Source organism: Arachis stenosperma, chromosome 2 (assembly GCF_014773155.1).
Source record: "Arachis stenosperma cultivar V10309 chromosome 2, arast.V10309.gnm1.PFL2, whole genome shotgun sequence".
Lineage (NCBI taxonomy): Eukaryota > Viridiplantae > Streptophyta > Magnoliopsida > Fabales > Fabaceae > Arachis > Arachis stenosperma.
The window spans coordinates 25,998,959-26,022,846 of NC_080378.1; the positions used below are offsets into that span (position 1 = coordinate 25,998,959).

The 23,888-nt window shown below is 38.5% G+C and overlaps 1 protein-coding gene across 1 annotated transcript; it reads right to left on the reverse strand.

Annotated features, from left to right (window-relative positions):
• Positions 1–21,333: 21,333 nt before the first annotated feature.
• On the reverse strand, positions 21,334–23,119 carry LOC130962730 (uncharacterized). The gene is made up of 4 exons (XM_057888902.1): positions 22,795–23,119; positions 22,134–22,335; positions 21,807–22,074; positions 21,334–21,756 (listed from the first exon to the last, which is right to left on the reverse strand). The coding sequence occupies exons 1-4, from the start codon at positions 23,117–23,119 to the stop codon at positions 21,334–21,336; spliced, it is 1,218 nt and encodes a 405-aa protein (XP_057744885.1).
• Between the last annotated feature and the right edge of the window lie 769 nt (positions 23,120–23,888).

Below are 23,888 nucleotides of genomic sequence, written 5' to 3' on the forward strand. Positions count from 1 at the left end.
AGCACCCTAAGTTGATAATCCATTTCCAAGAGAGCATATTAATGTGGGCCTATGAAGCTCATCGAGGAAATTGTTACCCACTCAATTTTTCCTTGGGAAAGAGTTATCCTATTAAGCTCTTGCACAATTGCTTCCACTTCTTGGGCATCTACCTCTTCCTTACCACTCTTATCAAGCTCTTTCCTATCTCTCTCAAACTCAAGAGTGGAAGGTTCCTCAAGATCATTGAGGTGGTTGACCAAGGTAGACAAAAAATTATTGATGATGGAATCCACTTCTTGATCAAACTCCCTCAATTCTCCATTCACCTCTTCTGGTTCACTAGTTCTACCTTCCTCCTCTTTTTGCAATTCTTGTCCTAACTCTTCTTCTTTTCCTTGAGGCTCCATGTTCTTCTCCTCTCTACACTTCTTTGTTGCTACTCCACATTCCTCAAGGGGAATGTCTTGATTGCTTGAGCGTAGTAGGGTCAAGAGGTTCACCGCTTCGGATATGGTGGCCATAAACTCCCATTGCTTCCTTCGGAACCCTTATTGCTCTTGGAAAAATGCTTGAAGGTCTTGTTGTTTGATGAGCGGATAATTTATACGCTTTTTGGCATTGTTTTTAGGTAGTTTTTAGTAAGTTCAAGCTACTTTTAGGGATGTTTTCATTAGTTTTTATGTTAAATTCACATTTCTGGACTTTACTATGACTTTGTGTGTTTTTCTGTGATTTCAGGTAATTTCTGGCTGAAATTGAGGGACTTGAGCAAAACTCTAAAAGAAGGCTAACAAAAGGACTGCTGATGCTGTTGGATTCTGACCTTCCTGCACTCAAAATGAATTTTCTGGAGCTACAGAACTCCAAATGGTGCGCTCTCAATGGCGTTGGAAAGTAGACATCCAGAGCTTTCCAGCAATATATAATAGTTTATACTTTATTCGGGAATTGACGACGTAAAGTGGCGCTCAACGCCAAGTACATGCTGCTGTCTTGAGTTAAACGCCAGAAACACGTCATAACCCGGAGTTGAACGCCAGAAACACGCTATAACTCGGCGTTCAACTCCAAGAAAAGCCTCAGCTCGTGGATAGATTAAGCTCAGCCCAAGAACACACCAAGTGGGCCTTGGAAGTGGATTTATGCATCAATTACTTACTCATGTAAACCCTAGTAGCTAGTCTAGTATATATAGGACATTTAACTATTGTATTAGACATCTTTTTTGATCACTTTAGATCTAAGGAACATCTGGGGGTGCATAGTCCTTAGATCATGGGGGCTGGCCATTCGGCCATGCCTGAACCTTTCACTTATGTATTTTCAACGGTGGAGTTTCTGCACACCATAGATTAAGGGTGTGGAGCTCTGCTGTAACTCAAGTTTCAATACAATTACCATTACTTTCTATTCAATTCTCTTTTATTCTTATTCCAAGATATACGTTGCACTTCAACTTGATGAATGTGATGATCCGTGACACTCATCATCATTCTCACCTATGAATGCGCGTGACTGACAACCACTTCCGTTCTACTTTAGGCCGGGCGCATATCTCTTAGATTCCCCAATAGAATCTTCGTGGTATAAGCTAGATAGATGGCGGCATTCATGGGGATCCGGAAAGTCTAACCTTGTCTGTTGTATTCCGAGTAGGATCCCGGGAATCCGGAAAGTCTAACCTTGTCTGTGGTATTCCGAGTAGGATTCCGGTATTGAATGACTGTGACGAGCTTCAAACTCCTGAAGGCTGGGCGTTAGTGACAGACACAAAAGAATCATGGGATTCTATTCCAGCCTGATTGTGAACCGACAGATGATTAGCCGTGCTGTGACAGAGCATTTGGACCATTTTCACTGAGAGGATGGGATGTAGCCATCAACAAGGGTGATGCCTCCAGACGATTAGCCATGCAGTGACAGTGCATAGGACCATTTTCCCGAGAGGATAAAAAATAGCCATTGAAGACGGTGATGCCCTACATACAGCTTGCCATGAAAAGGAGTAAGAAGGATTGGATGAATGTAATAAGAAAGTAGAGATTCGAGAGGATTCTAGCATCTCCACACGCCTATCTGAAATTCCCACCATTAATTTACATAAGTATTTCTATCCTATTTTATTTTCTGTTTATTATTAATTTTCGAACTCATCATAAACCAATTTAATCTGCCTAACTGAGATTTACAAGGTGACCATAGCTTGCTTCATACCAACAATCTCTGTGGGATCGACCCTTACTCACGTAAGGTATTACTTGGATGACCCAGTACACTTGCTGGTTAAGTTGAACGGAGTTATGGAAAGAAAGTGCTGAGTTAATTTTTATGCACATGCCAAAGAGCCATTATTGTTGATCACAATTTCATCCACCATTGTTCTTGGGGCAAGGGTTGGAAAACTTCATCTTTGGGTGAGAAAGGAGGTTCAATGGTTGGTAAAAACATTATATAGTTGGAAGGTGTGTCATGTGGGTGAGGGTATTGAGGTGATGGTTCATATGGTTGGTGGCAAGGTGTATAAGCATTTGAATTCCATGGAGGTGTATGGTGTGGTGCTTGGAGGTTTGGTGGTTGAGGGTTGTGTATGGGGTATCTTTCATATCTTTGGATTTGGTATGCACATTGGGGAGGGTTTGGGGGAGGATTTAGCTCGTTGTAGTATGGGGAAGATTGCTCCTCCCTCTATCGATTTTCTCATTCCATGATGCAATCCCAACTTGAATTCATCATACCCTACAAAATACTCACAACCAAGCTCCAAGCAACAAGGGGTGATAACTCATAAAGAAAGTAAGAAATAAAAGCAAAAGACATAAGTAAACAAGAAAAACAAACACCTAAATATTAGTATAAACAACCAAACAACCAACAAGTAAGCTATTTACACTATGGACATATTAAAAACAACAAAAAATATAACACCAATTGCATCCCCGACAACGGCGCCAAATTTGACAATGACCAAGAGCATAAGTTTGGATTTTCACACTAAAAATAGAATTTGTCCATTGCAAGTATAGTCCAAACCTAACAATTGAGCATCAATCAAATGTAATATTCAAATCAATTATAAATCGAGATCAAGAGTAATTCAACCTCGGGTCGTTCTTCCCTAGGATGCAATTGGAATGTTACGCTTTTGGTTGTGGGGGCAAAAATGGGATTTTGAAATCAAAGAACGAAAGATTAAAGGAACTTAAGAAATAAAAGAACTAAGGAATGATCAAAATTGTTATTTAAGCAAGTAAAAAGGAAGTAAGGTCAAAACTAGTGAAAATGCAAGATATGTAATAAAGAGCCTTGACTTGGGAATAAGGATCCAAGGAATCCTATCATCGCCATAACCACAACTATGGTAATTATGAAGAGTCAATCTCGCTTAGTCAACCCCTAACATCGAGGAGTAAGTCAAGCAAGCATAATTGACCTTAATCCATAAGTCCTAGCTAACTTATCAAACTAGTTGATAAAAAGCTAGCGTCAACGGAAACAAGAGTCAACTAACAAACCAAGAATTACCACTAAATGTCGGACATCATGACTCTAGTATCCTAGGAACTCAAACCCCAAGCCAAGGTGGGAAAATCTATTCAAAATCTAGAGTAGGCATTTTCACAAATACCTTGTGGACATAAAAACAAAACATGAAAATTTGCAAGGAAAATTAGAAAACTATAACCAACTATCAACAATATCAACAAGAGACAAGTAATCAAGCATAAAGAAAGCATAAGATATGAAATTCATTAATAAAAACTTCAAGAAACTCAAAATTGCAATTATAAACAAGTAACTTGAACCAAAGAAAATGAAAGTAAATGTGCTATAATTAAAGAGGAAATTGAGAGTACTCACAATAGAGATGAGCAAAGTCAAAGATCAAAGCTTCTATAAAATGCTATAATTAAAATTGCATAAACCCTAGGAGAGCTCTGTACTCCACACTACTCCTACTCCTACTATATGAAAAACTAAAACTAAAACCTAATGTAAAAGTGAGCTCCCTTGATATGTGTTGAATTCCCTTTGATATAGCACTCCAATTCAGCCTTCAAACCTTCCAAAATGGGCTAAAAGCCTTCAGAATTCACGCAGGACGTGTTTCATTAACGAATTCACATGCAGGGTCCTGTGCGTACGCACAGATGTGTTTGTACGCACACTTTGCTGAATTGGCTCCTGTGCGTATGCACAGGTTCTTGTGCACCCGCACACATGCAAATTCCTTCTTGTGCGCACGCACAGATGCTTGTGCACACGCGCACTTTGCTGTGTATGCTTTTCCTTATTTTCTTCATGTGTTCTCCCTTCTACATGCTTTCTTCCACGTTTGCTTAGCCAATCTTGCTTAAATAACCTGAAATCACTCACAAAACATATCATGGCATCGAATGGCGTAAAAGTTGAAGTAAAATCAATAATTTAAGCACAAAATCACATGTTTTCACATTTAGGTTCAATTTAGGGATTAAACACAAAAGTATGCTATTTTGGTGCTTAAGTGTAGGTTTATGTGATGAAATCCACTCAAATCAAGCCAAAATATCTCATCAAATATGGACTCACTAGGACACTAAACCGGTTGAAAATATATCTCTAGAGAAAGTTCATCACTACTTTGGAATCATTGGTGGGTAAAGCCATAGTTTCTACCCACTTGGACACATAATCAACCGCCACTAGGATATAAATGTTTGAGTATGAGTGTTGGAAAGGTCCCATGAAGTCAATACCCCACTCATCAAACAATTCAATCTCAAGAATCCCCTACTGTGGCATCTCATGTTTGGCAGGGAGATTCTTAGCTCTCTGACACTTATCACAATTTTTCACAAATGCTCTTGAGTCTCTGAAGAGAGTCGGCCAGTAAAAACTGCTCTGAAAGACCTTAGTAACTGTCCTTTCACCACCAAAGTTGTTCCATACTCAGAACCATGACAATACCAAAGAATCTGCTGTGCTTCTTCATCTGAGACACACCTCCGGATTATACCATCTGAGCATCTCTTAAAAAGATAAGGTTCCTCCCACAAGTAGTACTTTGCATAAGTTAAGAGCTTTTTAACTTGTTTTCTATTGTACTCCTTAGGGATGAAGCTCATGGCTTTATAGTTTGCAATGTCTGCAAACCATAGAGCCTGCTGAATGACAAAGAGTTGCTAATCCGGGAATGTCTCAGTCACAGTAGTGGGTGGTTGCATTCCTTCATCAGGCTCAATTTTAGATAGGTGATCAGCCACTTGATTTTCTGATCCCTTTCTGTCTTTAATGTCAATGTCAAACTCTTGAAAGAGTAGCACCCACCTAATTAGTCATGGTTTAGAATCATGGTTGGTTAAAAGATACTTAAGAGAAGTATAATCAGTATAAACAATAACCTTAGAACCAAGTAAATAGGACCTAAACTTATCAACATCATACACAATAGCTAGTAATTCTTTTTCTGTAGTTGTGTAATTCTTTTGAGCATTATTTAATACACAGCTAGCATAATAAATGATGTGCGTAAGCTCGCCTTGTCTCTGTCCCAAGACAGCCCTTATAGCATAATCACTGGCATTACATATTAATTCAAATGGTAGATCCCATTCAGGAGGAGCTATGATAGAAGCAGAGGTAAGGTTTGCTTTTAGAGTTAAAAGGCATGCAAACAGTCAGTACCAAAGTTGAAAGGAACATCAGCAACCAATAGGTTGCTCAAAGGCTTAGCAATTTTTGAAAAGTTCTTTATAAACCTTCTGTAAAATCCTCCATGGCCCAAGAAACTCCTAACTGCCTTAACATTGGTTGATGGTAGTAATTTTTCAATCACCTCCACCTTAGCTCTATCAACTTCAATCCCTTTGCTTGAAACCCGGTCTCCAAGAACAATACCTTCAGTAACCATAAAATGACATTTTTCCCAATTTAAAATAAGGTTTGATTCTTGACACTGATTCAAGACCAGAGATAAATTCTTAAGACATGATTCAAAAGAATTACCAAAGACAGAAAAATCATCCATAAATACCTCAATGAAATTTTAAACCATATCAGAGAAAATTGTAAGCCTACACCTCTGAAAAGTTACCGGGGCATTACAAAGTCCAAACGGGAATGTCTCAGTTACAGCAGTGGGTGGTTGCATTCCTTCTTCAGGCCCAATTCTGGATAGGTGATCAACCACTTGATTCTCTGATCCCTTTCTGTCTTTAATGTCAATGTCAAAATCTTGAAGGAGTAGCACCCACCTAATTAGTCCTGGTTTAGAATCTTGGTTGGTTAAAAGATACTTAAGAGAAGTATAATCAGTATAAACAATAACCTTAGAACCAAGTAAATAGGACCTAAACTTATCAACATCATACACAATGTAACACCCTAACTACCAAAGCTCACGCTTCCGGCTGCGCAACTCTGATAGCTCGGACATTACGACGACACTTATACTGTTTAATACTAAAATATGAGCCTGTTTAAAACTTTTTACCACAATATCGTTCCCAAGATACTCCATTCGATAACGCACATCCATAGATATCATACAACTTATAATAAACTCGTAAAGAGTACATCCATGCATACATACATACATATATATATATATATATATATATATATATATAATTAATACTACAAACATTAACCAATACAATCCCTATCCCTCTTACAAAATATATCAAGATAAAGGCGAGGGTACAAAATAATAATCTAAAGCAATACAGAGCATCTCAATAACAAATAATTAAACTCTTCATAACTTCTGCGCCCAAATCCTGAAAGGGGAAAAATGTAGGGGGTGAGAACATCATCCTCGAAAGGGTTCTCAGAAGAGGGTTTTTGGGAATTACTGTAATAGGATACATGAAGATAAGCCGTACCAGTGATTAATAACCATCTTATGCCTCTTTTCAAAAACAACAGTTTACAATAAGAGTAAAGTCAGAAATCTTTTCTGAAAGAGGAACTGTTCAATTCTCAAAACATCAAAGCATTTCAAAAAGGTTTATCTATACTGAACCAAAATAACCTTTCATATCTTATTCCAAACCAGAACCACAAAACTGAAATCAACCATCAGTTCATCTCATTCCAACCACGGCCCTCGGCCCAAACAATCCAACCTTCAACCAAATCACCACAATCCAACAGAGTCCCAGTTGCAAACACAGATAGGAAGATGCAAGCACAAACAAACAGTTATTGCAAGTAGAACAATTAGCAATTGATCACATAGGCAAAACAAGTACAATATGCACACCCAAACAATGTCACATAGATGCATATGATGCATGCCTGTCCCTAGTGGCTGATGATATCATCTGTCGGTTATAGAGCCAACCCGACAAGTCCTGGTAGCTAACCATTGGACTGTCCCTCTGTCGCGCATCCCCAACTCGAGTTATACTCATCATAAACTTGATCATAAACATGATCCATATCCATCACCCTCACTGGTGAATATTTCGGGGGCGAGCTCATCCGGGACTTTCACAGTATCCGGCCACACTTACGACATAGGGTCAACAGAGTATCAAGTCTCAACCTGGAGCACATGGTGGCTAGCCACTGCTACTACCCAGGGAAACCCGTATCTCAGATAGTGGAAGTGCAACATTCACATTTATCAATGATTCAGCATAAACATGCATTCAATCTCATCCATGGATCACCATCCATCTCAGCCATCCGGCTCACGGTTCATTCCAGAACCAGCCAATATTCATATCATACACAGCCATTCCGGCTCACGGTTCAATCCAGAACCAATCAATATGTATAAACATACACAGCCAATCCGGCTCTCAACAAAACAGCACTTCCACATTCAAAATCATCAAATTCATGAAATTGGCATTTAAGCCATAAATCATTTTCTCTATTCATTTCACTTTGAAATCAAGTTTCAACTCTTTTCAGCCTTGGCTTTAGAAATCTCGTTTCTCAAATCATCTCAGGCTCATAAGCCAAATTTACTCAAAGTGAGTTCCCTTTTTAAAACAAAGCCACTCTCGGCATCCTCTTTCCAAAACTTCCAAAACCATGGCAAGTTAAGGATTTATTTCAAAGTATTCAAAATCATCCATCCAACGATAGGATTTTATAATAAAAGTTTCTCGGCAGAGTCCCAAGTCCTTAGGGGAGAATAACATAACTCATTTCGCCAAGTTCATTTAAATTCATTAAAAACCTTGGCTTCCTGATTTGAGTAATAAAATAGAATCTAAGCCAAACCGAGTCACGTGATCATTCACTTCTTTCAAAGGCTTTCCCCCTTTACTTAAACAAAAACCAGCTTCAACCCCATGAGGGATTCTAAAGCGTTTCAACTGCTCAGAAACTATTTTAGCCTTGCAAAAATTCAAAACTCGAGGAATACTTAAAACCTTTCCGAAAACACTTTAAAATGAGACTTGTCAATAGACACTCGGGTCCTTTCAAAACCATTGAAACTTCTTTAATTGAAAACCCCAAGTCAAATTCGAGGCATAAACCTTTTTCACATTCCAACGGCCTTAAAGCATAAGTTTCATTTAAATAACTTGTTCACAAAGGAAATGTAATAACTTTCTTGAGAAACAAGACTAAATCACAGTTTCCTTTTTAATAACTCATTTCAAAGGCATGAATCATCATTTTCTTGATAATTCAAATAGAATAGTAAAAGTCTTTAACTCATCGTTATTTCAGACAATATTTCAATAAAGACTCGGATTTTATAAAAATTTTGGCAGCATCTCCCCTAAAACTTGGACTTTTGCCACCCGGTTCAGGTCCCAACTAAACCGTTTCTCATTCCTTTTCAACAGCTCAAAACCAGAAATCAATTCAAAAGCAAGCTAAATCCAACAGTTGCCTCAGTGGCATATCTCAAGGAAACCATTTCAAAATCAACACAATATCAACCGATTTAACTCATTTCCAAAGCTTAAAAGAATCGGTTCAGAAATAAATCATTTGTCCAAAACCAAGTCAATTAAAGTAAACTAGGCTGAATTCAAAAGTGCATTCAACTTCTCAAATCATCAAAATAATTAACTCAAATCAAATCAATCCTCAACGGATTAAACTTAGATTTCAAATCTTTAAAGAATCAACTTCAAACATTACAATTCACAAAGCCGCACAACAATCCAGCCAAACCAACATCCATAATCATTCGAGTCAATCAAATAATACATAAGGCAGATACAATCACCAAATACACAATATCTCACATCAGTACCCATATGTAATAATTCCAATACATAAAACATAGTTTTTGGAAAGCGCCCCTACCTCAAAACGCAATTCCATAATCCAAACGTCTCATAGAGTCCTTTCCGCCTCATCCCAAATTGACGGCAACTAAAACCTCAGCTCCCAGTCACGTTCGCAATAACCATAGCAACACTAATCGCAACATACAATAATCAGGATTCGACCCCACGTTATCTAAACTCGTATTCATTAACTGTACACAACAGAATACTAACACGAGGCTTTCGAAATAGAGATACTCACTAAATAAACGAAACAAAACAGCCAAAACTCCAAATCGACTCGGCAGCGGCTCCGTTAATAAATTCTAAATAATGGTGGTGGCCCAAATTTCTGATAAAAGCAGCTGTACAACCACGCAGTGTCAATACTCTTTCCGAAATCCAAAAAGGACAGAAACCGTAAATTAAAACCCTTACCGGAAGAGTTCTCCAGTGACTCGGCATGGCGGCGCGGTTGACTTCTCCTCCAGGAGTGGCTGTAACGAAAACAGCAGCTCCTCCTTCCGTTCACAATCCCAGCGGCAGCCACATCGGTGGTTCTCGGCAGCTCTGGCGGCAGTGGGCTCCGGCAGCTTGCAGGACCCGGAGGCAGAGGCAGACAGCAACTCCGGTGGCCTTCTTCGACGACGACACCAGCCACCACGGGGACGGCGGCGGTGAGACCCCAACGGCACCGACGCGGCTCACCCACTCCGTCCTGTCGATCTCCCTGTCTCTCAAGCTTCTCTCTCATCGGACCTTGCCGACGGCAGCCAAAGGCGCGGTGAATACCGCGACAGCCACGGTAGCAGCAGCGTCGCAGCAACGGATTCCTCTTTCCGGCGATGAGGACGCAGCTGGCTTCGCGACTCTCACTCCCTCTTTGCGCCTCCCTCTACTCGATCTCTCTCCTCCTCGAGTGTGGGTGGCGACGGCAAGAGGCGTTGGTGGTGGTTCCAGGCCGGCATGGACTGCAGAGGCGGCGCGACGCGGTGAGCTGCCCTCTGTCACTCGCGTAGTTCTGGCGGCGATGCGGTGGCAATGGTGGCGCCCAGCGCGCGGCGCGACGAGCTTCCCTCCTCCTCTCCTCATCCGCCACTCAGCCCCTCTCTCTCTGTTCCGTTTCCATTGGAGAGGTTTGTGTGTTTGCTGCTATTTTTAGGGGGAAGAAAGGGATTTCGGCTGCAGCTGGCTATAGGGGAAAAGAGAACCGGGTCGGGTAACGGGTCGCTGGGTTAGGGTTTCATTTTTTTTTAAAATTAGGGTTAAGGGCATTATGGTAATTTCATATAAAATTGGGAATAATATAGTAATTGAAACTCAAATTAAATCCAACACTATTTGTACATAGAAAATACTATTTGCTCATCAAGTTCACAAATTATTTTCAATAAAATGCCCAAATCTAAAAATTAGAAATGGTATACTTAATTTCTTCATTTTCCAAAATAGCAGTAATAATATTTAAAATATTATTTATCTAATCATATAAAATCCTTATTATTTCATAACTATCAACTTTATACTTTAAATATAGAAAATAATCCAATAATTATAAAATTGGATAATAATGATAACTTATATCAAATCCAATAAATCAAAACTTGCCTTAATTATCTATAATAAAATAATCTCTGAAATTAAGGCTATAAATAACTGTAGGATTTGAGACTTGCTCATAATAAGACTTTTCAAAGATTCTGGGTCTTACACACAATAGCTAGTATTTCTTTTTCTGTGGTTGTGTAATTCTTTTGAGCATCATTTAATACACAACTAGCATAATAAATGATGTGCATAAGCTCGCCTTGTCTCTGTCCCAAGACAACCCTTATAGCATAATCACTGGTATTACATATTAATTCAAATGGTAGATCCCATTCAGGAGGAGCTATGAAGGAAGCAGAGGTAAGGTTTGCTTTCAGTGTTGAAAGGCATGCAAACAGTCAGTACCAAAGTTGAAAGGAACATCAGCAACCAATAGGTTGCTCAAAGGCTTAGCAATTTTTGAAAAGTTCTTTATAAACCTTCTGTAAAATCCTCCATGGCCCAAGAAACTCCTAACTGCCTTAACATTGGTTGGTGGTGGTAATTTTTCAATCACCTCCACCTTAGCTCTATCAACTTCAATCCCTTTGCTTGAAACCCGGTCTCCAAGAACAATACCTTCAGTAACCATAAAATGACATTTCTCCCAATTTAAAATAAGGTTTGATTCTTGGCACTGATTCAAGACCAGAGATAAATGCTTAAGACATGATTCAAAAGAATTACCGAAGACAGAAAAATCATCCATAAATACCTCAATGAAATTTTAAACCATATCAGAGAAAATTGTAAGCCTACACCTCTGAAAAGTTGCCGGGGCATTACAAAGTCCAAACGGGAATGTCTCAGTCACAGCAGTGGGTGGTTGCATTCCTTCTTCAGGCTCAATTCTGGATAGGTGATCAGCCACTTGATTCTCTAATCCCTTTCTGTCTTTAATGTCAATGTCAAACTCTTGAAGGAGTAGCACCCACCTAATTAGTCCTGGTTTAGAATCTTGGTTGGTTAAAAGATACTTAAGAAAAGTATAATCAGTATAAGCAATAACCTTAGAACCAAGTAAATAGGACCTAAACTTATCAACATCATACACAATAGCTAGTAATTCTTTTTCTGTGGTTGTGTAATTCTTTTGAACATCATTTAATACATAGCTAACATAATAAATAATGTGTGTAAGCTCTCCTTGTCTCTGTCCCAAGACAGCCCTTATAGCATAATCACTGGTATTACATATTAATTCAAATGGTAGATCCCATTCAGGAGGAGCTATGATGGAAGCAGATGTAAGGTTTGCTTTCAGAGTTGAAAGGCATGCAAACAGTCAGTACCAAAGTTGAAAGGAACATTAGCAACCAATAGGTTGCTCAAAGGCTTAGCAATTTTTGAAATGTTCTTTATAAACCTTCTGTAAAATCCTCCATGGCCCAATAAACTCCTAACTGCCTTAACATTGGTTGGTGGTGGTAATTTTTCAATCACCTCCACCTTATCTCTATCAACTTCAATCCCTTTGCTTGAAACCCGGTCTCCAAGAACAATACCTTCAGTAACCATAAAATAACATTTCTCCCAATTTAAAATAAAGTTTGATTCTTGACACTGATTCAAGACCAGAGATAAATGCTTAAGACAGGATTCAAAAGAATTACCAAAGACAGAAAAATCATCCATAAATACCTCAATGAAATTTTAAACCATATCAGAGAAAATTGTAAGCCTACACCTCTAAAAAGTTGCCGGGGCATTACAAAGTCCAAATGGCATACTCCGGTAAGTGATGATTGGATTTTTAATGGTTTATAATTTCACTAATGAAATCTCATTGTAAATATAGTTCCTAAACCAAACAATAATCTTTTCATACAAAAAGTTGTTTGTCACTAAAACAAAACCCTAAATTTATAAACTGAAGTATTGGAACCTCGGCTCGTTCTCCCTAGGAATTACAATAAAGTGTCTTGTTATTGGTTGTAGATTTATTTATTTTGGGGTTTTGAATAAGAAAAATGAATAGTAAATGGTAATGAAATTCTATTAACAAAATGGTCTTGGCAAGGTTTGGTTGTCAAGGGTCTTCATCATTATCACTAGCCACAAGTATGGTAGTTGCAAGAATTAATCCTACTTAGTCATCCTTTAATCAAATAGCCAAGGAAAGTCAAGTGAGTTATATCAATCCAAGTCCATAAATCCTAGATTTCCACTAATTGGATTAATGAAGGCTAGAGTCAATGGCTATCAACTATCAATCACTTGGACATTAGTAATTCAAGAAATCCTAAGTTACCTTTTCAAGCCAAGAACAAGAAATTCTACTCTAACATCCTTCCAAGCATTTCATCAAACACTTGGAAGGCACAAAAGAAAAGTATAGTAAATCACAACAAGAATGAATTCTAACTACAATTGAATACAAAGAATTAACAACAACAATTAAGAAAATCATAATTATCATGAATTACCTCAAATTTCATTATTGAAAGAAAATAAAGAGAACAAGAGTATCTCAATTACAAAACCTAGAAACAGAATAAGAGAAATTACAACAAGAGAATAGGGATAGAAAGAAGAACTAAAATGTAGCAATCACCAATTGAAGGTAGAAGTAGAAGGAGACTTGAATTAAACCTAGAACTATGAGATCCTAATCTAACCCTAATTCCTAATCCTAATTCTAGAGAGAAGAGAGAGCTTCTCTCTCTAGAAACTAACTCTAACTACTAAACTAAGCTAAACTAAACTAATGGTCAAAAGTATGTTGATTCCCCTTCAATCCTTGGCTTAAATAGCATCAGAAATGAGTTGGATTGGGCCCACAAGGCTTCTAAAATTGCTGGCCACGAGTTGCATTAAATGGATCATGTAGCACCATCGGCGCGTCCGTGTACTGTGCCCGTGCGCGCCTCTATACGCGATGCAACTATAGCAAATCTTATATTGTTTCGAAGCCTCGGATATTAGCTTTGCAACGCAACTGAAATCGACTCATTTGGACCTTTGTAGCTCAAGTTATGGTCGATTAAGCACGAAGAGGTCGGCTTGACAGCTTTTGCGATTCCTTCATTTCTTCATGAGTTCTCCATTTCTACATGCTTTTCCTTCATTTCCTTGGTCCAATCCTTGCCTCCTAAATCTGAAATCACTTAGCAAACATATCAAGGCATCTAATAGAATCAAGGAGAATTAGATTTAGCTATTTTAAGTCCTAAAAAGCATGTTTTCACTCTTAAGCACAATTACAGGAGAAGTTATAAAATCATGCTATTTCAATGGATAAATGTGGGTAAAAGGTGATAAAATCCCGTGAATCAAGCACAAGATAAACCCTACAAATGGGATTTATCAACCTCCCCACACTTAAACCAAGCATGTCCTCATGCTTAAGCCAAGATAGAAACAAAGAGTATCAACATTTATTCAATGTAAATAAACTATATGTAACCTAAACTATATGCAACTATCTAAATGGATGCAACTAAATGCAAAATGGTTTTACCTACTTGGTTGAAAATAAATCAATACTACAAGTCATACATGCACAAGTAGGGCCAAGATCATATGACGATTCATGAATCCTACCAATTCAAATATAAAAATGAAGTTCTCATAGACTTGCAAGAAGAAAGCTCATGAAAGTCGGGAATCAAGGAATTGAGCATCGAACCCTTACCGGAAGCGTTTGCACTCTAGTCGCTCAAGTGTATAGGGTTGATTCTCTCAATTCTCCCCTAATCATGCTTTCCAAGATTTGTTTTTCTTCTAACAATCAACAAATATTTCATGCATGCATACAAGTATCATGAGGTCTTTTCTTTAGGTTGTAATGGGGCTAGAATCAAGGTAAGGATGCATATTTGGTCAAGTGAGCTTGAAATTTGAATCTTTGATAAGCTTAAACTTCCCACCTAACCTATGACATCCTATACAATCAAGTTCTAACCTAACTACCCATTTCTTACTTTTTCACATACTCATGTATCCCTTTTCATTTCGCAACACTTATGCATTGATCTTTATTGGACTTTACTTTGGGGTATTTTGTCCCCTTTTTATTTCTTTCTTTTTCTTCTTTTTCTATTTTTTTTCTTTTCCATATTATTTTTATTTTTTCTTTTCTTTTTCTTTTGTTTTTTTCATTGTTTTTTTTTCTTTCTATATACAAGAGCATCAATGCATAAGGTTTTACCTTTGATCACTACACGAGTATGTACCCAATTCCCAATATTTTCAATATCAATACAAAACTACCCTTTTATTCACCCAATATCCCAAGGTTCCCATACTTGAATGATACACACACACTAGCCTAAGCTAATCAAAGATCCAAATAAGGATATTTATTGTTTTCCGCTTTAAGGCTTGTAATGTGCTAAAATAAGAACAAAGTGGGTTAATCGTAGGCTCAAATTTGGCTAACAAAGGAAGATAAAAGGTAGGCTATATGGGTAAGTGAGCTAATGAAATGATGGCCTCAATCATATAAGTGCATGAATACATAAAATAATGGATATAAAGAATCAAACAAATTAAAGATCACAATCATAGAAAGAGAATAATTGCACACAAGAAGGAAAATAAGTGGTTATAAGATGTAACCACACAATCAGGCTCAAATTTCACTAACTTGTGTTCTTAGCTCGAAACCATGTTCCAAAATAAATTCTTTCAAGCATGTTTCACAAAAAATTTTTCAAGTTGGTAGGTTGCCCTAAAACAGTTTCTTGGACAAGAAATCATTACTCTAACCAAGTAGTCCTAATAGGAAAGAAGTGGTAAAATATGTACAAATTCTAAGAAGTGGTAAAATATGTACAAATTCTAAGAAGTGGTAAAATATGTACAAATTCTAACTAACATGCAACCTATCATGCAATGCAATAACTAACTAACATTGGTGTTGAAAATAAAATTGTTACCCACGGAGATCGGTCGAACGACCTCCCCACACTTGAATATTGCACCGTCTTCGGTGCATGCAAGGAAAAGCAAGGTGGACGGGCTGCTACAATTGATGAGCTTCTTCAAAAGGTTGGGAGGATGACTTGCTTGTTACCCCATTTAGAAACTTTTCCTTTTCTTCCTTCTTGGTGGCCAAACTAAAAGAAAAGAAAAAAAAAAGAAAATTACACCTATAACAAAGATATGAAAGTAAATAGAACATAGGCGGGGCTGATGCCAAATAAGAGTAGGGTTCTCACTACATGTTAGCTACGCATGTGAGTGAGAAAGTAATATAGGCAAAGGGCATATCACTAATACTTGATGCAAGGGTAGAATCGAAGCATGAAGAGCACTCAAAAGCATCAAGTTCGAATAAGAAAGAGTGGGTTATGAAAGACAATATGAGGTCATATCAATGCACAAAGACACAAGTGTCATACAAGATGAAGAATTGATTTAAAAGTTTCATCACCCAACAATATCAAACAAGTCAAGAAGTATCAAAGTAATGCAAGAATGCTCAACAATTGAGTAAGAGAATTCAACACCATTATTAAAATAAGAAACTGGAGAGAAAAAAATGAAGTAAAAACAAGCTATAAAAACAAAATGAAAATGAAAAGGATAAAGGTATGCGAATGCAATGGACAAAAGAAAATGGAAGATGAGAAAAAAACTCCTTTTTTTTACCGGCGCGGACGCGTCATGCACGCTTACGCGCCGATGTGCATATTGGCCGAAGGGCGCGTACGCGCCAGGTGCGCGTACGCGTGGGTGGGATTATACGCTGGGCACAGTGTTAGCCCAAGGTTGGCCCAACTCTCTGGAACATGTACCAGGAGGGCAGGTGGCACCATCGGCACACGTGCGCACAGCGTGCGTGCGCGTGCATTGCGCAATTAGAATCAAGGACGCATATGCGCCGGGTGCATGGACGCGTGGATGGGGTTGTAAGTGTGGGCGCAGACGCGTACAGCATGCGTACGCGTGGGTGGCTAGCTAGGCCAGGGGCTTACTATTGGCCCAGAGTTAACGCAACTCTCGGGCTTGAAGTATGATGCTGCATTCGCGAAAGGGCGCGTACGCGCAGAGCGTGCGCGCGCCATTCCCCTCTTCCCCTTTTTTTTTAATTGCCCAAAAAGCAAAAAAAAATGCCTAAGAGCTCTCTATAATGCCTACAACTCTTTATTCAATCAAATATCATACGATTCACAAAAATGCAATTTGATTTTTTGGATTTATTCATCTACTAATAAGCACAATATACTAACAACCAATCTATACAAACAAATCAATATGAAATGAAAATCTACCTATAATGGCAACTCAAATCACTTATTAAACAAAACTAAAAGAGAATGGAAAGAGTTTACCATGGTGGGGTGTCTCCCACCTAGCACTTTTAGTTTAAATCCTTAAGTTGGACATTTTGAGGAGCACATTGTCATGGTGGCTTATGCTTGTACTCATCCTTGAATCTCCAAGGATCTTTGCTTCTTAATTGGTTGATAGAATTTTCAACCATCTGCACTAAGCTTGGGTGGAGTTCCACCCAAGATATGAGTCCCCATAGTTGGTCTTCACATAGCGAACCGGGATCCCATATCTTATCTTCACACCCATCCGTGAGTTGAGTTTCATGATTTTTTCGTATGGGTGGTTGACATAAGGGCGGTTGACACATAGAATTCTCTTTAATCCACCAATTCTTCCTTCTAGACCCATACAAAGTGGTTCTTGTCTCATCATAATCCCTATACCTTAAAGGTTTGACCTTAGTGAGCTTTATACCAAATCTCCAATCACTACACAATTCTCTTTTTCCTTTAAGTCCCCAAAGAGCTCTAAGTTGTCCATCCGTTTCAATCAAACCATATTCAAGTGAGAAAGTAAAGTTTAGGGATAAGAATTTTACCCACTTGAATGTTGTGTTGGATGGTGACTTGGGAAGGGAGACCTCCCCACACTTAGACAATGCAAGGTCTACTTCCTTGTGCTCTTCTTTGTGTATTTCCACCTCTTTGTGAGCTTCCTCAATTTCAACCTTTCCCCTTTTATCACATGGCTTGGTGTTGTCTTTAAGAACTTTGATTTCTTGCCCAATGGGAGGTGATTCAATTTTGGATAGGAATTCATTGATGAATAAATCTATTTCTTGATCAACCTCTTTATATTCTTCAATTTCAATATACACCATGCCAACTTTTTCCTCTTGGTAGCTCTCTTTCGATTCACTCTCTTTCTCATTGCTCACCAAGGGTATGTGAGGTTGTGTATACTCTTCTATAACTTCAGCTTCATGTCCAATGAGAGAGGATTCTATTGTAGATAGAAATTCATCCATGATGGAATCCATCTCTTAATAGGCCTCTTTCAAGTCTCCAACTATGACATGCCTTGGAGGTTGCGCACCCTCCTCAACATCAATTTCAAGCTTCTTGGAAGAGTGCTCTATGGTGCTATATTCCCTTGGACTTTCAACATCTCCTAAATCTTCAACCACTTCTCCCTTTTCTTTAATGATTATAGGCTCCTCCAATTGTTCCAACACAAAATTCGACTCCTCCTTCTCCATCGGATTTTCCAATTTCTCCTTCATGCTTTGCTCTTCTTTTGACCTTTCACATGTGGTCATGGAAGTACCTTGAGTCTTCAAACATTGGTGGGCTAAAGTGTGCACCACCTTGGTCAAATTGGTCATAAACTCAAGTGTATCCCGCTTCATGGCTTCTTGTCCTTGGAGTAACAAAGTGAGAGGATCGTTTATTGGGGCTTGGAGTGACTAGGAAGGTTCATTATTTTGGAGAGAGGGTTCATGGTAGGAAGGTGGTTCTTCTTGGTAAGGGTATGGAGATGGTGAGTGTTGAGGTGGTTCTTGGTAATAATCATGATAGGGTTGTGGTGGTTCTTGCTCATAAAGGTCATAAGAATATGGTATGGGTGATTGGTCATATGGTGGATATGGATTATAGGAAGGTGCTTGGTATGAAGGGGCTTGTGAGTATGGTTGAGGTTCATGTTGAGGATAAGAGTCATAGGCATATGATGGTGGTGATTGATTGTCACAAGGAGATTCACTATAGCCATTTGATTGGTATGCATCATAGAGTGGCTCTTCTTCATAGTGCATTGGTGGAGGTTATTGCCATGAGGATTGGTCATATGCATATGGCTACTCCCACCTTTGATTGTCCCATCCTTGATACACATTCTCATTGAAGTTCTCATCCCCTACAACATAGTTGTAATCACACTCATAGCCAAAGTGAGAATTCATGATGAAAAGAGAAAACAAATCAAAAGCTAATAGAAAACAAGAGAAACAAAATTCTACAACTAGCAAATAAAGCAAAAATCAAGATATTCACACTATTCACATATGTACAATAACTAGTAACATAACACCATTGCAATTCCCCGGCAACGGCGCCATTTTGATGATTGAATTTTTGATGGTTTAGAATTTCACTAATGAAATCTCGTTGTAAATATAGTTCCTAAACCAAACAATAATCTTTTCATACAAAAAGTTGTTTGTCACTAAAACAAACCCCTAAATTTATAAACCGAAGTATTGGAACCTCGGGTTGTTCTCCCTAGGAATTACAATAAAGTGTCTTGTTATTGGTTGTGGATTTATTTATTTTGGGATTTTGAATAAGAAAAATGTATAGTAAATGGTAATGAAATTCTATTAACAAAATGGTCTTGGCAAGGTTTGGTTATCAAGGGTCTTCATCATTATCACTAGCCATAAGTATGGTAGTTACAATGATTAATCCCACTTAGTCATCCTTTAATCAAATAGCCAAGGAAAGTCAAGTGAGTTATATCAATCCAATTCTATAAATCCTAGCTTTCCACTAATTGGATTAATGAAGGCTAGAGTCAATGGCTATCAACTATCAATCACTTGGACATTAGTAATTCAAGAAATCCTAAGTTACCTTTTCAAGCCAAGAACAAGAAATTCTACTCTAACATCCTTCCAAGAATTTCATCAAACACTTGGAAGGCACAAAAGAAAAGTATAGTAAATTACAACAAGAATGAATTCTAACTACAATTGAATACAAAGAATTAACAACAACAATCCAGGAAATCACAATTATCATGAATTACCTCAAATTGCATTATTGAAAGAAAACAAAGAGAACAAGAGTATCTCAATTACAAAACCTAGAAACAAAATAAGAGAAATCACAACAAGAGAATAGGGATAGAAAGAAGAACCAAAATGTAGCAATCAGCAATTGAAGGTAGAAGTAGACGGAGACTTGAATTAAACCTAATACTATGAGATCCTAATCTAACCCTAATTCCTAATCCTAATTCTAGAGAGAAGGGAGAGCTTCTCTCTCTAGAAACTAACTCTAACTACTAAACTAAGCTAAACTAAACTAATGGTCAAAAGTATGTTGATTCCCCCTTCAATCCTTGGCTTAAATAGCATCAGAAATGAGTTGGATTGGGCCCACAAGGCTTCTAAAATCGCCGGCCACGAGTTGTATTAAATGGATCATGTAGCACCATCAGCGCGTCCACGTACCGTGCGCATGTGCGCCCCTATACGCGATGCAACTATGGCAAATCTTATATTTTTTCGAAGCCCCGGATGTTAGCTTTCCAACACAACTAGAACCGCTTCATTTGGACCTCCATAGCTCAAGTTATAGTCGATTAAGCGCAAAAAGGTCGGCTTGACGGCTTTTGCAATTCCTTCATTTCTTCATGAGTTCTCCATTTCTACATGCTTTTCCTTCATTCCCTTGGTCCAATCATTGCCTCCTAAATCTGAAATCACTTAGCAAACATATCAAGGCATTTAATGGAATCAAGGAGAATTAGATTTAGCTATTTTAAGTCCTAAAAAGCATGTTTTCACTCTTAAGCACAATTACAGGAGAAGTTATAAAACCATGCTATTTCAATGGATAAATGTGGGTAAAAGGTGATAAAATCCCCTGAATCAAGCACAAGATAAACCCTACAAATGGGGTTTATCAGTAAGCAAATACTCCAAAAGGACATGTGAATGCCGTCTTTTCTTGATTTTGAGGGTCCACTGCAATTTGGTTATATCCAGAATATCCATCTAGAAAATAATAAAAAGCATGACCAGCTAACCTCTCAAGCATCTGATCAATGAAAGGCAGGGGAAAGTGATCCTTCCTTGCAACAGTGTTGAGCCTTCTGTAATCTATGCACGTCCGCCATCTTGTGACGGTTCTTGTGGGAATTAACTCATTCTTTTCATTCATGATCACTGTTATCCCTCCTTTCTTGGAAACTACCTGCACAGGACTCACCTAAGGGATATCGGAAATAGGGTATATAATACCGGCTTCCCATAGTTTCATTACCTCTTTTTGGACCACCTCTTTCATGGTTGGATTCAGCCTCCTTTGTGGTTGCACAACTGGTTTAGCATCATCTTCAAGAAGGATCTTGTGCATACACTTGGTTGGACTAATCCCATTTAAATCACCAATGGTCCACCCAAGAGCTGTTTTATGACTCTTGAGCACTGTAATCAGTGCTTCTTCCTCCTCAGGCTTCAAGGAAGAGCTAATAATCATTGGATATGAATCATCCTCACCTAGGAATGCATATTTCAAAGAGGGAGGTAAGGGTTTCAACTCATGCTTAGGAACTCTTTCCTCAGCTTTGGGCATGTATAAGACATGTCTTTCAGAGGTGGTGAGTCATCAATCTCAAGTAAATTATCCTCAGAGAGAGAATCCAAAGCATCATCAAGTGCCTCAGCTTCAAATACCTCTTGAACAAGTGGTTTAACAACATCAATTCTCATACACCCCTCATGATCATTAGGATGTTTAATAGCTTCAAACACATTAAGGACCACCTCTTCATCATTGACCCTCAGGGTTAGTTCACCCTTTTGCACATCAATCAGAGCTCTACCTGTAACTAAAAAAGGTCTTCCAAGAATAATAGAGGCATTTTTATCCTCTTCCATATCCAGTATAACAAAATCAATAGGAAAAATAAACGAACCCACTCTCACAAGTAAATCCTCAACAACTCCCAAAGGAAACTTAATAGAACGGTCAGCAAGTTTTGAAGAGAAATACGAGTGGGTTTTACCTCATCAATTTGGAGCTTTCTCATCAATGAAAGTGGCATGAGGTTGATGCTAGCTCCAAGATCACACAAAACTCTCTGAATAGTGACATCTCTAATGGTGCAAGGAATTACAAAGCTTCCCAGATCCTGCATTTTCTCAGGAAGCTTATGCTGAATGATGGCACTGCATTCCTTTGTCAACACCACTGTCTCAATTTCCTTCCAATTCCTCTTGTTACTCAATAATTCCTTCATGAACTTGGCATAAAGAGGCATTTGCCAGAGGCCTCTACAAAAGGAATGTTGATTTAAAGCTTATTGAAGACCTCTAAAAATCTGAAAAATTACTTATCTTTGGAAGCCTTCTGGAGCCTCTGAGGGTATGGCATGTTAGGCTTGTATTCGGGAGCCTTAGGCAATGTCGGATGTGTGTCAGAAGAGACTGGAAAAGGGTTGTCTGCACGCCTGGGATGGGCGTGTTCCACCTCCTCATTTTTCTCTTTCGGAGCTTCCTTTTCAACCGACTCCTCATTAACCTTGGTATCAGAACCTGTCACATTTCCACTTCTCAAGTGAATAGCCTTGCATTATTCTCTTGGATTCACCACTGTATCACCAGAAAGTGTATTAGGAGGTCACTCAGGTATTTGCTTTCTCAACTGGCCTACTTCTATTTCTAGGTTTCTGAGAGAAGCTCTGGTTTCCTGCATAAAACTTGCAACTAGTGACTCTAAATCAGTAGTCTTCTAAGGCTGAGGAGTTGCTTGCTGAGATTGTTATGGCTGAGATGACTAAAACTGGCAGTTATTAAAATTATTCTGATGAAAATCTCCCTGAGCATTGTTAAAATTCTGTGGCCTCTGAGCTTGCTCTCTCCATCCAACGTTTGGGTGATTTTTCCATCTCGGATTAAAGGTCTTGGCTTATGGATCATTGTTGGGGTTTCTAGGAGCATTCCCTACAAAGTTGATCTGTTCAGGAGAAAATTGAGTATATTCATAATTCTCACCTTGATTAAAGCCACCATTCATGTCATATAGAGCCTCTTGAGGGGTATTCTGAGCATTGATAGCTGAAACTTGCATCTCACTCAAGTGTTGTGTAAGCACACTAATTTGTTGAGACATGATCTTGTTCTGAGCAAGAATAGCATCCAAGGTATCCACCTCCAAGATTCCTGTCTTTTGAGAAGCCTCAAAATTCACAGGGTTCCTCTCAGAAGAGTAAAGATATTGGTTGTTAGCAACCATCTCAATAAGTTTAGTAGCCTCCTCAGACATCTTCTTCATGTGCAATGAACCACCTTCAGAGTTGTCCAAACATATTTTGGCCATTTCAAAGAGGCCATCATAAAAGATCTCTAGCTTGATCCATTCAGAAAACATGTCTAGAGGGCATCTTCTGATCATCAGCTTGTACCTCTCTCAAGCTTCATAGAGGGACTTACCATCTCTCTGCCTAAAGGTCTGAATATCCACCCTTATCTTAGTCAGCTTATGTGGTGGAAAAAACTTGGTCAAAAATTCATTGACCACCTTGTCCCAACTGTATAGGCTCTCCTTGGACTGAGAATCAAGCCACTATTTTGCTCTATCCCTCACAGTAAATAGGAAGAGCATGAGCTTGTAGACTTCAGGATTCACTCCGTTTGTCTTCATAGTATCACAGATCTGAAGGAAGTTAGAGATGAATAGATTTGGATCTTCCTGCGGGAGTCCATGATATTGATAGTTTTACTACACTAGAGTGATCAGCTGCGGCCTAAGCTCAAAGTTATTTGTTCCACTGGTAGGTATAGCTATACTACGCCCAAAGAAGTCAAGAATGGGTGCAGTGTATGAGATTAGCATCCTAGGTTGCCCATTCTCATTCTGGTTAACCACATTAGCATTGACAACATTATTGGGATCCATAGTAGACTCTTTAACTTCCTTTTCAAAAGTACTACTGAGATTTTCACTAGCATTGTAGAGTCTAGCTTGTTGCAAATGCCTTCTAAAGGTCTTTTTAGGTTCAAGATCAAAATCTATAAGAGGTTCTTTGTTCCTATTCCTGCTCATAAACAACTAGAAAACAAGAAAAGATAGAAATCTCTACGTCAAA

Bases quoted from the DNA above. Each gene is read 5' to 3' on its own strand.
- LOC130962730 (XM_057888902.1), bottom strand. From the start codon at position 23,119: ATGGCCAAAATATGTTTGGACAACTCTGAAGGTGGTTCATTGCACATG. The intron at 22,336-22,794 runs GTGAGAATTATG...GAAATGTGACAG, and splicing joins GAATGGTGGCTTTAATCAAG to GTTCTGATACCAAGGTTAAT. The intron at 21,757-21,806 runs GTAAAACCCACT...CGTTCTATTAAG, and splicing joins GAAAGCTCCAAATTGATGAG to TTTCCTTTGGGAGTTGTTGA.